General features: G+C 42.4%; 1 protein-coding gene across 1 annotated transcript in view; it reads left to right on the top strand.

Annotated features, from left to right (window-relative positions):
• Nucleotides 1-16759, top strand: part of ntng1a (netrin g1a) — a 72019-nt gene that overhangs the window by 29623 nt on the left and 25637 nt on the right. Inside the window, exon 2 of the mRNA XM_028433526.1 lies at nt 1921-2564. Within this exon, the coding sequence (XP_028289327.1) occupies nt 1921-2564 (644 nt within the window). The remainder of the gene's footprint in view (nt 1-1920; nt 2565-16759) is intronic.

The following is a 16759-nucleotide window of genomic DNA, read 5'->3' as shown; positions in this document are numbered from 1 at the left end:
TCTCCGGCAGACCGGTGAGGTTATTGATCTTCATAAAGGCAGTATTTTGTCGTTAGGCGAGAAGCGGAGGAGACAGTAATGAAAGGTTCTTAACCTGTGTGTTCGCTGGACTGCTGGCCAGGTGCTACACGCAGCAGATTTTCAGCTGCTCGGCCACAGGGATCGATAGGGATACATCTTTGTCTGATTACAGAGATGTGAGGAAAGCAGAGTGTGTGTGTGTGTGTGTGTGTGTGTGTGGGGCTGTTACAACAATAACTGACCATTGGCTCTGACTTATTTAGACATAAAGGAATAAAGAGTTTGACCTCAGAGATGATATAGTTGCTCCCATAAACACACACTTAAAACTGTTTGCCTACTCTGCCTCTTCAGGGTAAACATATAGGTTAAAGCTTGAATTTTGGGTCAGTCAATAACAAAGCTGTGGCGCCTAAGAAGTGCTTTTTCTTAGGTATTGTTATGAGAAACCTGTGCTTTACATATACCTCAGCTCCACTATTCACTGTGTGTCTACTGTCTGCATGCTGTTCTAAATGACCTGTTGTATAATCTGCATAACTGAAAGACCTTCATTTCTATGAAAAGATTGAAGTAAAATAAAAAAATTATAAGCAATGTTAAGCTGAATTATAATTGTCACCACACTACCCTGACTAAAAATTACAATTACAAGTAGTTTAGTTACCATGGTATTGAATAATTACAGGTACAGAATAATTACATAATCCACATTAATTAATCAACATGTTCTACTCTCTGATACCAAATTCATACACATACTCTCTCTATTAACGACATGCATCCAACAAGCCACGACAACATCCTGCATGCCAAGTGTGTTTTTCAGAGACTGCCCACACCCCTTAAGCACGCATAACTGTCGCCCATGAGTTATTACACATCTGTCTGTGGGTACATGGTGCACCAGATGCTGCAGTTAATGGCACACCTAACCTCCCTCCCTGAGATGGTACACTCAAACCCGAGTGGAATTTTCCACTGCCAAGCTGCCTTCTTCCTCCCAGCCACTGCCATCCAGTGCTGTGAGAAGCCTGTAGGGAATGGTCCAGACAGGATATTAATGGGGCCCTCCAACAGTCAAAAGGCCTGACAGAACCCTGTTTCATTGTCACCTTGCCTTGGAGGACGAGGGGAAAACTTGCAAAGCTTATTAGCCGAATGGAGCTGTTTCTCCCCCTAACTTACTCGATCTCTGCCTCACTGCTTCATTAGACTGTCTTACATCAGAGGCCGGCTCCTCTCCCCTGTTTCCTCACCACATCGCCACACTCTCTTCCACACATACACACCCAGGGTGACATCTCCCACCTAATCAAGTAGTGGATTATCTTGTCCTGATAAATTGGAGCTTGTAGCACTTGAAAGGTCCTCTTGGAGGAGTGCCTCCTCCCTCTGACAGCTAGATCGAGCCCCCAGGGAGCAAAGAGAGAGAACATAGCCTGGTAATGATTTGTGGTAAATCGGACAAATGTTTTTGGAAAGACCTCTTTCAAAGAATAGGGTCTGATAAACAGAAAGCTTGTAAAGAATGCACTCTTAAAGCCATGAATGAAAATCCGACATATTTTATCTGAATGAAACATTTAAAAGATTTGAGTTCAAAAAGTGAATAAAATCTCTCTTAAGATATTGATTCCACCAAATTATTTACTGTTTTTGACTAGTAAACAGGTCTTAATTTAAGCTCTGTGAATCACATGACACCATATTTGTCATGACATGGTATGACAGTGCCATAAAAAGAGGTGAAATTACTGTAATACCAAGAGTGAACAGGGGTCCTGCAGACCCATAAATGGCAAACTACGTGGCTTGAAATATTCATATGTGAATGCACAGGCCAGCTTCTCTGAGATGCAGCTAACACATTCATTCCTTTTTCCTGTCTGTCTGTAGGAGAACCCTTACATGTGTAATAATGAATGTGACGCCAGCACTGAGGAGCTCGCCCACCCTCCAGAGCTCATGTTCGACATAGAGGGTCGTAACCCCACAACCTTCTGGCAGTCCACATCCTGGAAGAAGTACCCAAAGGCCCTCCTGGTTAACATCACGCTATCTTGGAACAAGACCATTGAGCTGACTGACGACATCGTCCTCACCTTTGAGTCAGGCCGACCCGAACAGATGGTCCTAGAAAAGTCTCTGGATTACGGACGAACCTGGCAGCCCTACCAGTTCTATGCTACCGACTGCCTGGATGCTTTTACCATGGAGCCCAAGACGGTGCAGGACCTTTCTCAGCACACCCTGCTGGACATCATCTGCACCGAGGACTACTCGCGGGGCTACGTGTGGAAGTATGACAAAACTGTCCGCTTTGAAATCAAGGACCGATTTGCACTGTTTGCAGGGCCCCGACTCCACAACATGGCCTCGCTTTATGGACAGCTGGACACAACTAAGAAGCTGAGGGACTTCTTTACCATTACCGATCTGAGGATCCGTCTGCTTCGACCTGCCACAGGAGCTACGATGGTGGACGAGAACAACCTGTCCAGATACTTCTACGCCATTTCTGACATCAAAGTCCAAGGAAGGTAAGACAGAGATTCTATGTCTATGATTTTTGCTCATTCGCTTGGTTAGAATTCCCATATATTTTGGCAATTAATCAACTAAAATGGGGTTGCTTGAGGCTGAATAATTTTGTGGCCTGGGTCGTGAAAGGATGGATAATGTAAAGATGAGGCTATAGATTGACCCCTCTGTGGTTTTTCTGTGGTTTTACTGGAGGTACAGTACAACTGCCTAATAGTGAGGAAAAATGTGTTTACACTTAACCATTCTTTCCAATTAGGCAGTGGATCCATAACGATGTGCAGAGTTCACCAGTTGTCAGCATGTCTTAATTAACCAAGCTGCTTACGGTTTGCTGAAGCACTCGAGTTTTGGGCGGCAGATTCACTCAGCTGTCTATCAGACCGTGGAAGACATCAGATGTAGCATTTCAGCCGTCAGGTCACTGCTCGCTGTAATTAGTGTCTGATTTACAGAATCCACAGAGGGTCATATAACATGAAAACAAGACGCCATTATACTGTTAGCGGAAAGGCCGACAAAAGCGTCCTCTGCTTCTTGACGCTACTACAAGAGTCACTGGGGCATACGCTTAAGTGGATCTGTTTTACACTGTGTGGTTTTTCAATTTAACAGATGTGAATGCAGTTGTGCATGTGTGTGTGTGTGTGTTGGCAGTAGGGGTGAAGGAATGAAGATTTAATTACTCTTGTTTTGCTCTTCACACATGAGAGGCTCCACTGTACAGCAGCGCAGAGTAGCGGAACGTCACAACAATTTGAGGAAATGGGCGGAAGTGTTGAAGTCGGGCTGCCAGACCGTAGCTCGCAACACTGAGCGTGTCACAGTGTGCCTGAAGATAGACTTGGGAACGATGACTACAAATAGAAATGTCAGTATCAGTGTCCTGCTTGATATTGTTTGTTCTATTTAGTGTGGCTGTGTGGAATCAACGTTTTTAGCATGAGGAGGCTAAAAGAGAAAAACATGCTGTGACATTATTTACATTAATATTCTCAATTTCAATTTAATGACTCCCTAATTTGTTGTTATCCACTATACACAACTGAAATTGAGCTCTACACATCGCTGTGATGCACATTAAATGCAGGTACCCTTGAGCAAAAAAGGGTCTATGGTAATGAATGCCCTGCTCAGAAATTGAGTTTTTGACTTTTCTTGTGATTGAGAAGGTCGTTCAGCAAAAATAACTGGAGGGAATTTACTAACACAAAAGAGCTGGATGGGAGCATCCATTCAACGCACACAGCGAAATGAAGAGGGCTGTCATAAGCAAAGATTATTTATTCTATCTGACTAATCATGACCCAACTCATACATCCCTGTGGGGCTGTAGATTTGAGCAATGGCTTTGCGGCACCGTCGGGCCGTGGTCGTTTACCAGCCTGCTGCTTTTGGAGTGACGCTCGCCTGAGAAATGTTCCCCACTGTTTACCAAAGGTAACACACAGTTCAGCCATAATGAGATATGCTCTACACAGAGAGGCTTCACTCCTCTTACCCCCCCTCCACGCTCTCCCGTGGCGAATCACTGCTCAGCCCCTTTTCTCTGTGCGTCGTATACGAGACATAAGCTCCTTAACCCCAGAATACAGTTCTGTGAGACTTGCCGGGAGAGATTTTGCTGGGGCAGCGAGGTTGAGTCTGGCATATTTCACTGTGCTGGACTCAGCTACCATCCGCCTGGATCAGGAGAGCGAGTGGGTGTGGAGGGAAATACAGTAGGAGAGCTTGCAGATTTTGCCCTTGCCACAACAGTGCGAGAAACAAAGAAAAGGAACCTAAGCTCTTTGCCAAAGTAGGTCAACCTAGAAAAGAGCGAATTTTTCCACAAGTAGTCCGCTTTGCATCTGTCTAACATGTATCTGAGGTTGTCACAGGGAAGCCAGAAGTGCCATGCATGACCATTCTATTATGGTTGATCACAAGGAAGGGCCGCACCAAAGGGGGGGAAAAATCGATGCTGAGAATTTCAAATCAAACCAGGCGTGGAGCTCTGAGATGGATGTGAACAATGCATACTGGCTGGTGACTTAAATGAATTTGACACCCTCACGGTTTCATTGTTTCAGCAGTGTTAAATGGCTGTGTGGAGAGAAAGGGGGGAGGATTTTCTAATTATCTACTGTATGGCTTTGGAATAATTGCCTTTTTTTACATGCTTTACAGTAACTACAGCCTGAAACCCCACCAACTGTCTCTCTCTTCACTCGATCTCCCGTCCCTCCTCTTCCTCCCTCTTGCCTGTGATCAATACAGTGTAATTAAAGCTGGAGAAGATCCAGACTAGTAAAGGATCTGTTTCTGGTTCTTGGTTTTTTTTCCCCCTCTTTCGGGCTCTGTCCCCTTTCCCCGTCTCGCTCTATTTATCCCCGTCTCTAAAGGCTCTCAGTCTCTGTCTCATATATGCAAACAAAATCACAGTTGTATTGCATTGCCTTACATCGACTGCAGGGATTAACACTAACCACACATCGGCAAAAAGCACTACCCACCATTAAACCAAAACAAAATACAGCAAACAGGAAGAAGCGGAGGTGGGATTTTTGGCACTTTTCTTTTTAGATCGTCAAGGTTTTTAACTGCCAATATCTACCAGGACAATCCTTTTAAGGCCAGAGATTTAAATAACCTCTTTACGTGGCAACAGATTTTGACTTCTTGATGTGCAATTTGCTCCAGAGTTACTGTCCCAGTGCATAAACAATAATGTAAAGCCCAATATACCAATTTACCTTTGCACCTGTGAGAGTTGGGATTCAATTCAAAGCATAGAGTATGTGCTGAGGGACACTATCAGGGGAGGTCAGAGCCAACCCTCAGAATTTATATCACACAGAGTGCAGGGTAGACAGGTAATTCACTCGAAGGGGTGAACTGGTTATTAGATGCACCAACCTTTTTCCTGGTCTGAATTCCCTTCGGTCTCGTGGAAAGAAAAAGGCTTGTTCAGTGACTGTGAGTGTAGACACCTTGCAGGGTGTTTCACGGTATGTGAGTCCACACGTCAATTTAAAACACCTAGAAAGATCATTAGTAAAAGGGGGAAATGGCAGCCATTTCTGTGTATTTATTCTCCTGCCTACCAAGCCCATGATCAGGTGACTTTACTTAGGTACATTTTTTTATTCCGTTAAGATTAGAGCTGCACACACAATCCGAAACACAGCCTCTAATTGGTCAGCAATCATAAACACAACTTCGGAATTCCACCCAAAGCATCACAGACCACTAGTGGAGCAAAGACACACTGAAGGAAAAATAACAGCAGTGAAGTTAGTTAAGCCTGCATTGTATGAATGCTGTGTTCTGTGTTGGATCAGAAAACATTTGTGAAGCTATTTGGAGTGAGATAACATGTTGCATGGGATTCAGATGTTTGTATTTCATTGTACGTCTAGCTGTCATATGGCTCTGCACATTTCCCTGTAAACACGTCATTATGTCTTCATCCCCTCCTACTTAAAGCAATATTTATCTGCAACAATACGTTTGATTAATTGCATGTTGTGCAATAACAGCAGCGTATGTCTGCATTGCTGTGTTTATTGCAATGCTGTGCATTATAGAGGATGGCTTGTCATTACTATAGCAATGCTCTATTATGGTTTTTTTGGATTAAATCCATAGTGCTTTAGCACATTATTATCCGAAGGTGTGATAAAGAGAGGTTATTTATCTGAGGCATGCAAAAAAAAATATATACCATCTGTAAGGGATTAGACACTTCATCTCTCCCACAGTGCACGGGTCACACTATTGGTGCATTCTAATTGCTGTGTAGTCCAGTGCACGTGTGCTTTGGATACAGCTGTTCCAACTACAGATCAGCAATTTGGTGAGTGATGGCTCCATTGGAATCCCCTAAGGGAGGAACAAACAAGAAGTCGATCTGCTTTTTTTTCCTCTCTCCACAGTGCTTGGCTTGCTCTTAGGCCTGGCTGTAGTGGACAGATAATCTATTTGTGCTAATTTCATGTTTCTTGCTGCCCACTTCCCCCGTGAATAAGTCATTCCTCTTGTCTTCCCTCCTTAGTCTCTCTTTTTTTCCTCACTCTCCACCGCCATAAGCATCTATTTACCTTGTGGCATGCTCAGCCTTTCAGCCCTGTTTTTTTTTTTGAATCAGCAGTCGCTATTAGTCATGTGTGGGAGAATGCCATGTTTGTGGGACAGGCCAAGTGACTGGTCCAGATAACTCGGACCATCTGTTAACATCCATGCCACATGTTAGTTTAATGGCTGTAATCAAATGACCCAGCGGCCATTTGTTTGGTCAGCAAACAATGTGAGTCAGTGAGGCTATAAGTCAAAGTGTCTAATGTATGTCTGCCATATCTACTGTAGAATGAGGTCAATTAGTGGAGGGTGACTCATGGAAGTAAAGGCAGAGCTGCAAAGAAAAAAACATCTCTATTGTTACAGTTGCTAAGGTTACTTTAGAAAACTAGCCAACGCAGGTTAATATGGAACACTGGGAAGCACACCACAGTATATTTTAAAAGTTTGTTGTGTTTTTCTCAAAAAAACTAAACAAAAGTAGTTCTGCTTAAATAGAACTTCTCCATTCACCTTATCCACATAAGGGATGCATTCTCTCAGTATGTGAGTGATGATACTGCCAACCCACATTTTAATATTAAATTGTTAAAGGCTATCCTGAGTCCGTCCTCTGACCCACGCCTGCGTTTCCCCCACGCTGCTTTTGTTTGTGTCTTTCTCTTTGTTTTGAACCCGTTCAGTGTGAAGCTGTGAGAGGAGAAGCAGTGGATGCTTTATTAACTAGTGACCTAAAGTTTTCAGCTGGAATCTTACATCTTCTCTTTGAAGCTTCCGCAGATTTAGAATCTTTTTGTCTTTGCAGCTTGGGTACTTTATTTAAATATGCGTGCATCACTGATATGAGGAGTGTAGCTATAGTCCTCAGCTGACATTTGAGGTGTTTTTGACCATATTTACGAAACATTTGACCTATTACTGAGCATAGTTTCTTCCAGAACACCTCTTTTCTTTGCTTTATCTGTGCTCTTTGTTGCTGAAAGGAACTCAGCCTGCTACCAAACAACCCCTCCCTGCCTCTCCATTCTCTTTTGCCTCTTTTCTTCCTCCTTCCATCAACACCTACATCACCTGTCGCTCCTGACTTCTGTCCAAGCCATTTCTCCACCTTCCCGACTTTGATCCTCGTCTCTCACTGACGCCCTCCCTGCTTGAGTCTGCCAGGTTGAGGAGCTCAAAAGAAATTTTTATCAGTCAACGCAGAAACTTTTTTCCCTCTGTGCTGGAAGAGCCTGCTTCATAAGACAATCAGATCCGTGAAAAGTGTGTGTGTGCTGCACGGACAAGAGAGCATCTGAAAGTTTTCGGAAGCAACCTCCAGCTGTAGAGAAGCAAAGACAAGCAGGCAGACAGCGACATACACCGGCACGAAATACCGTAAATCCTAATATGATTTATTAGCCCCATCTGTCCTCGTGCCACCTGCACTCCCCCTTTTGTCCTCATGCAGCTCAAGCTTTTATTTCGTAAAGCACTTGTTAATGTTGATAATGAGAACAACAATGTTGAATTTCCTTTCAGCTGTGTGGAACATTTTTTATGTTAAGTCATGTGCTCAAACATGCACCCTTTTAGCCAGCTGTGGTGGGTGTGTTCCTGTTCGTGAGCAGTATTAATATAGAAGCTGGGCCCCCCCTGTCCAATTAATTGGATTTTCCCAGCTGCAAAAACCCTCCCCAAGCAATACACATGTGAACCGTGAAGGTGAAGAAAAAACAAATGAGAGGGCGGACTTGAAAAATGCAAAGTGAACAGGCATGGGCCAGAATATGAGGTTAAGCGTGGTGGCAGCAGTGAAGAACCAGTGGCACCATATTTAGAGGCCACAGCTGCCTGTGCAGAGACATACAGCTGCTGGCAACATCAGAGCACTGTCGCTGTGTCTGTGTCCTCTATGGCAATGGACCAAAATGAGGCATGGATGGTGGGACAAAAATATTCAGTGCAGTGATGTTACACCTGTCAATCAAGCCGCGGTTCAGATGCTTAATTAGTTCATGTTTAAAGAGAATGGACGCATTTTTAGCCGCACTGGCGGCATTGATCTGTCCGTGGCAATGTCAGCCATGATTAAAATTCTGAACTGTTTAAGTTTAAGTGCCAAATTTAGTTTTAGCTTTTCATATAATATCTAAACATTGCCTTATTTTACCTGAACATGCTAATGCTAATGTTGCACTACACCACACCGTGCCTTACATTGTGCATTTGTAAATAAATAGTAAATAGTATGTTTGATGATGATTATTTTTAATATTTACATGCTTAGCCCTCATAAAATATATATTTAGACATAGTATTTTAAACAAATGTATATATACACCTGTATAATTTCACATTTTTATAGGCCAAAGAGAGAACTGCAAGGGTCCCCACTTAGTGGACTAGTAAACAGGCTTACATACTACCTAACATATGAATACAAATATCAATAAAAGACCTTTATTTTTTTTTAAAGTGTGTTGAGAAGCAAACTGTTGCTACAGTAATAGATAAAATATCACTTGTTTAAACCTTGAATGCGTTTGAACAAACAACTTTTGTCTTAATGTTTGAAGGTCATTGGTGTTAGTAAAGCATCTTATCCAAACCGTTTGTCTTTAGAAGATGAGTGTGTGTGAATCCTAAATTCCAACCTGCCTCTGAGTATTAAACACCTTTTACCAAGAGCAGATTCTTCTCTCTGCCTTTTTAAAACCTCCTCTGCCTTTCCCCTGCTCTCCCTACCACTCTCACATACAAATGACAGGATGAAAGAAGGATGGATTTTGACTGCTTAGTCTCTGTTTGCTGAGTTGCCCCTTTCCAAAAACAATCCAGCTTAAAGCTATTGTACTGTACTTTCACAAGGCCTCTGCTATTTCTTTCTCTTTTTTAAAATATCCATAACATAAACAGCAGAAGAGTGTTTGCTTTCTGTTGTTCCCCATCTGAGTTACAGTGGGTTTATAAAGAAGGCTGCCTGTAGAGAGCTCGGTAGGGGTAGTTTGTGTGAGGAAGCACAATCCTCAACACAGTCTTTGCTTTAGAAAGGTTGATAAATATAAATGAGAATAAATTAATAAAACCACTAAATTATGGTACAAATTGAAAGAAGTAGCAAGATACACTGTAGATACACCAAGCCCATTGGGTCATATGAGCAAATACAAAGATATGTCTGCTGTTGACACATGATAACAGAACCCTCAGAGCGGTGTGTAAATACCGTTGTTCAGTCAGAAAATAAAATCAAGAACACTGAAAGCTTTATGTACAAATAAAATCAGGCGATAAGCTGCCGTGTCGCTGACACTGAACCCACAGAAGGTGTACGAGCCAATCCCTTCCTGTTTATCACAGGCCAGAGGAATCAACTGAGTCCAGAGATATGAGGAGCAAAGCGACAAGTGACATGAAAGATTTTTATCAGCCGAGCAGAGGACAGGAGGCGCCTCGCTCCAACAAATCCTTCTCTCGTTCTCGGGGATGAAGATACATTCATTTTCCACTTCCAGATATGAAGTTTTACACCTTTTAACTTGATACAAATGTTGCTTGTTTTCTTGAGTGCTGCTTTGCTGATGCTGCAGATCTTGTATTTTTACGCATTGATTTCTCTCCCAATGGGTTTGCCATTATTAGTAGCCGGTGCAGACAACAAATTGAATTTATGTCTTGGACTGGAAGAGTGCACTTCTGATGTGGCCCGCATGACGAGACAATTCATGCTCCACTGGTGGTGTACTGTTTATGGGATGTGGCTGCACCACATACAGTATTTCCATGAATCCTTATTCATCCATTCTAGGTGTGTGTGTGTGTGTGTGTGTGTGTGTGGCAGGGCAAAACATATCCTCCAGGCAATATATCTCATATTGTGTTCGATAAATCCAAATCTGCTTCAACAGGAATTTAATAGAAAATTCTCACACACACACACACAGGCACATATATGCATACATACATATATACATACATACATACATACATACATACATACAAATGCTGTTTATATCGGTGATGCAGGAAGTATCTATAGTTCATCTATAGTTCCCAACATACAGACATGATGATAACTAAGTGTTTACTGGTGTTACATTAACATCTTGACACTCTCAGTGGGTGCATTGAGCCATTTTTTGATCAGATTTTTTCATAAAGCCCTTTTTTTATTTTCAAGTGAGGTGTTTCTATTGTGCTGGAAACGGGGTGCTCGGGTGCAGAAAGCAGGCACATCGCAGGCATTTTTCTCTGCCTCAACGTTGACAGAGCACATTCAACATTCATGTGGTGACCCATTTCATTAATGGAGAGGCCTTTTTTTTTTCTTTTTCCTCGACGTGTCTCCTCCTCGTCCTCGTCTGCTGTAGCCACCCTCATAATGGGCCCTCCTGTCAGGGTTTCATGACTAATCCCCTCATTGACCTCTCCTTCACTTGCAGCACCCATACCACACTGATGATTCAGTAACTGGTTTTTAAGGCGGGGGGTGGATAGCAGCAAAACATGCATCTGTAATAATATAAACTGCTCCTCAGTGCCGGTTTAAACACAGTTCTCTATTCTAATGTGTAGATGGTTATATTGTTATAACATTAGCAGCTGTTTTCTTTAATAGCCGTTTCACCGTCTGACAACAACAACATTTTCACATTTCATGTTTTTTCCTTATTACTTGCTATTTCAGGTGTACTTAGTTGGACTAGCCGCTACTCAAAATCATTCTTTCCCTCAGCTATTAAATTGCTCAATGCTGAGTAGTCAGACGGTGAACTATTAGAGGAGGCTGTATTTTTCTACGGTCAGGTTTTTCAGCGCCAATATATTTTAAGTACACATTTATTTTATTTGGTATGTTGTTCAGATGCCTCTGTACTCTGGCTCTTACACTTGGCGGTGGTATATACATGTTTTTTATTCCTATCATTCCTAACGGACTGAAGGAACTGAATTGCCTTTCAGGGATGAATAACATTTTTTTTTTAATCTGAATAAGTGTGTTGACACTCACAAGTAGATTCATGTAAATGCACCTAGAGTTTCTATCTATCTACTGAGAAAGAATAAAAACTCTCACTGTCGATGGTCGCTATCTTGGCTACTTAGCCGACGACAACCAAATCTCACATTTGTATGTCAGTAGGGCCAATCTGGACAAAACAAAGCCTGAGGAGACACAGCGAATGTTTCGCTATAACAATGATTGATTCATTGATCATTGCCAGTAATCCCCTTTCTGTTTGTTTTCCTGATCTTTCTGACTTCACTCATCTAGTTCTACAACTTATGTGAGTAAAGAAAGCAGCGTGGAGGCCAGTGTCTGCCATCAGTCTGTCTGGTTAGTGTGTAAGTGCTGCTTGAACAGATGCAGATGGCTTAATGAGATTTTTTTATGTTATTTGGTCTTTATCCATCAGACATGTATAAAGCTAATTTTGACAAATCCACTACAACTGTAACTGTGGCAGTTAGCTTTGGCATCTCAAGTGCACAGCTGTAATTATGGTTTGGATGCAACAGCATTGTTTACAGTTTGTTCTTGTTTCCCACAAAATGCCAACAAAACGTGCTTCTTACACTTTTGATACCATATTTGGTCTTGTGCCATCTCCCAATCATCCCACGATCCATCATCCAAACCATCCATCATGGGTTCACCCTGGACAGGTCCTCTCCCAATCATATTATTGCTATATTAGACATTATATTAAACACTCCAGGGCTTCCTCTTTGGTGCAATAAAGCAATAGAGTTGATATAATATTGATGTAATATTGAGTTATTTATGTGAAAATAGCATATGTGAGACCTAATAACACATGTGGTAATGAACTCAGAACCTAAATGGAGCCTCTGGCGCTCACTTTGACACAAGTGCAAGAAAGCAGTGATGAGTTCTGAAGTGGCACATAATCTGAAATACCAAAAAGAGTTGGCAATGCTCTCATCAGTCAGACCTCCTGCTGTGCTAACCATATCGGCATGGGCGACATGAGACGAGAGCCTCGTCAGTGAAGAAAACACCATATGGCAGTATTTCCCCCTCACAAGCCGAAGCAGAAACAGCATTTCTAACAGACAGAGAGAGAGGAAGATGTGTAGACAGCGTCATCATACTGCTTCTGTTTGTGTAATCTACATTGTACCCTCAAACACACACTCAGTGACAGCGCTGATGTGGTAAGATCCTAAACCTCCCCAAGCGAGATATTTGATTCTGATCTGAAGACGACAGGGAGTGATGAATAAAAACTGCCTGATAATGGGATCATTGAGTCATGAAAAGCGATTCTGAGCGAGTTATATTTCGCGGAGGCCAATGAATGCAGGCGCTCATTATGTATGGCCGTCCGACGGCGCTTTAGCCTTCAAGCAGAACAGGATGGTACAATAGAGCTGCAACTGACAAAGGAAGAAAGGAATACAATCAAACAAAGAAAAAAGTGCTGTGTAGAATTTTCCAGACCTTTGCTCCTTTAGCAAGGTAATGTAAATTATTGGAGCACGATGTCTCAGTGGTGCTGTGGAGTGACTGCTCAGGAGGATGCTGATGATGATGTTAGGCGATGCTGATGATTAGATGGCAGCATTCAGTGGCTTTGGGTTACCAAGATGACCACAAATGGTCACCAGTGCAGCAATAATTAGTGTCACCACTGGTTTAAGTATGTATGACTGACACATGACTGGCACACTGGGTCTTCAGCCATAGTCGCCTGGATGTCTGGAAATAGAAGTTAAAATAATATTGTTTTCTTTTATCAGGATTCTTATGTGTTAGTCAAAATATCCAGAACAGACTTTCACTTTTTTATAATAAGTTATCAGGTTCCATGGAGAGATATTGTCTAGCCATAGACAGTTTCAAAAATTAAGCAGAATATGATGAAAATTGTAGCTTTTTAGATAGTATATTTGGCTTTAATCAGCTTTTTTTGTGTTGTGTGTGCTGCCTGTCAGCAGTCGGCTGGTCCTGAGTTGACATTGTTTGAATTTGCTGCCAAACAGCTGCTGCTATATTCTTTGTTTCTGTCTTTTTTATTTCAATATAGCTGCTGCTGTGTTGATGGTAAGAATGGAACAAAATCATTTGGTCTTTCTGTCTGCATGGGTAACTGCAGTTTTCTTCTCTCTTCTAATATACCGCAGACCTTTAGGTTTCTAGAATCACAACAATTCAATCAGCTAAAAAACAAACTGACATAAATATCCATTAGCTGCACAGCACCAATATGTCCAGTCACAGCCATACCACAGTCACAGATCATAAATGCACCCCAGTCCCTGCTGAAGCAGTCAATCATCATTTTAACTTGTTTGTAATATGTAATATTTTAAGCACATGAATGAGACCACAGATGTAAACACACACAGATCCTCTCTCTACATTTCCACATCCCTCTTCTCTCTCTCACACACACACCTGCATGTTCTCCTTCAAGCAATCCTATACATCCCACTGCTCATCAATCACCAGGAGGCTGTTCAACTTATATATAATAGAAATGTTTTCAATACAATGCTAGTAACCACCTGAACTACTAATGACCTGGTCTGGGGTTTAAGTAGGAGAAGGGCTCTGAGAGTTAACCCCTGTGCAAGCTGGGAAACTGCCAGCATTTTCTGTAATTACACCTGCTCTTTGGGTCCTTCCCTTGGTTTCAGATTATGGCCCCTGGTGGGCGTAGCCATGGGAAATGTCTGCGCCAGACGCTGGGATTGAGTAACAAAGAAGAGGTTGCCAAAGTTTAATGGCTAGTGACATTAGTAGGAAGAAAGAAGATAACAAAAGACCATTAAAAGAAGTGGGTCGTGTTAATTTTTTATTTGTTAGCCTCACCAAGATTTGAAACAGGAGGCTGTAGATGATGCTCTCTCTCACACACACACACACACAGGTCAAATGCAGTTTAACCTCTCACAGTCTGCGGACTTTCTGCTGACCCAAACTGATCAATGCGTTTCCTCATCTTTTGGGAGTTTCCTCTCTTAAAGCTCTGAGCAGTAAGATCACTTATGAAATGACAACATTGCTAAATGTCACTCATCCACCTGGCCTTGCCTTTTAGCCCGTATCCACTCCCTCCTCTCAGTGATGGAGCCTTCTCACACCTCTGCAGTGCACTTTCTGTCCACGCAGCCAGCAGTCTTTAGCTGAGAGCAGTATCACCGAGGCCCAGCATGTCGATTCTATTGAACTGGCCTGGCATGTCACAGGCAGTAAAGACCTCTTGATTGACTCCTGCTTGGATAGCATGTCCAACTCCATACATTAGTAATGCAGGGGATTGGATAGATGGGTGCAGGCACATTTACCTCTATGTGTGGAACCAGAGAACTAACAGACCAATGGCGGATTAAAAAAAAGAATGTTTTTTCATTATTTTGAGAGGAATATACAACTAGAGCCACAGTCATTAAAATAATTAGAAGTCCTGCATTTTTTAAGTAAGCTGCCATAGTTCAGCAGCTGGGTCCCTATCTGTGTGCCAACCCAAGGCTTAATTGGCTACTTAAGCATATGGCTTCTCCAATATTTCCTGTTGTAAACACTAGCAAAGCCAGGCAGTGCAACTAAGCAGTTATGACTATCACTTTTTTTTTGTTTGTATCTTAAAATGTTTTAATGATAATTGCTGTTTGCGATTGCTGCCCTTTCCAGCAGAGTCTAAAACAGAGCAACAAGGCTGAATGTGCACCTGCTGAGGATTGTAAAGGTGGAGGTCATTCAGAGCAGTGCTTTTCTGCCCCTTTAGACCCATGCAGGTTTAAAAGATTGGATATTTTCTCTTCACAAGTCCTGCACTTGCATAGCTCTGCTCAATCTGTAAATGCATTTACTGAACAGCTCTATAATGTCCCTTAATTGAGGAGTAATGCAGTAAATCTGTCATGATTTCTCGGCTTTCACTGCCTGCTTGCTTTCTAGTGAGGTTCTGGTTATAATTAGGAGAAGGTTGGGGGCTTAGGTCCATCCCAGGAGAGCTGGTGCTGAGATCTCACTCTTTCCACTTCCCACAATGCACTGCAGGCAGGGGTGGGGAGAGACGTAGCAGAGGCAATTAGCAGGTAACATGTTAGCAGGCAGGCTGATACGCTTTAAGCTGATACAGACAGCAGCTACATGTCAGTGTAGCGTGTAAGTTAGGTGGGAAGTTATACAGAAAATCTCCTTGTATGTGAGTGAGTAACCACTACACCTCCAGATCCTTTTCCCAGTGTTTCCCTTTCATTTTCATCATGCATAATTAAGCCGTAGCATTCTCCGAACCAGCTGCCCCCCCCCTCCCAACATCACCGCCACCGCCTTGCCCCTCAACCCCCGGTGTGTTGTCGCTCATTTGCAGCACGCACTGCACTGACTGCAGACACGCAGCTATAAAAAGCGTTTATTAACCGAACGTTTGACCCAATTGGCTTGCGTATGAAAACACCTGGGCGTTAGATTGAAATTTAATTGCTTCACTTAGTTAACCCACTTAAGGACCATGTTGAGTTTACTCTGCTCAATTTGTTGGGATCAGCAGCTTTGTGCATCGGGGATGTTGTAGGCTTGGATTGTGGATAATTACTATTAATTAATGGCTGATACGTTCGGCTTTGATGCTGCAATGAGCAAAATTAAGCGATGACTGGGAACGAACATGGCTGAATGGAAGAAAAAAAAGAAAACAGGGTGCATTCTTGGGAATTACAGCTTTGTGGTACCTTGTTTTCATTTGTTGTTGGTGGCATCATCAGTGGAATGTGTGGTCTGGACCCATGGTGTCAATCAGAATCCCATTACTGCAGAGGTTGTTGCCAAACTGCTCCAGGTAAGCTAAGTCTCAACGGGCTGCACCCCAAAAAACAAAGAAAAATAATGCATTTGGGCCCAACGATCTTCCATCTACACCATCTCAAGGAGAACTTTAAACCCTTGTCAGATATAAGATTATGTTTGCAGCAAAAAAAAAAAAGAATCAAACCTTCAATCAAGTTTTTTTTCTGCCTTTTTTTGTGCCAGTTTAGCAGTTTGAGCTCACAGCCTTGTGGGTAATTTTATGAAAACATATCTGGACCTTTAGCTCACAGACGGTGCCTGGCACACTCAATAATGCCTTGAGCAATATCACTTTGAGAGCACCATGCAAAAACAAAGACGTCTTAGCAC

This window comes from Parambassis ranga, chromosome 20, assembly GCF_900634625.1.
Source record: "Parambassis ranga chromosome 20, fParRan2.1, whole genome shotgun sequence".
Lineage (NCBI taxonomy): Eukaryota > Metazoa > Chordata > Actinopteri > Ambassidae > Parambassis > Parambassis ranga.
This window is presented reverse-complemented; position numbering and strand designations above follow the sequence as displayed.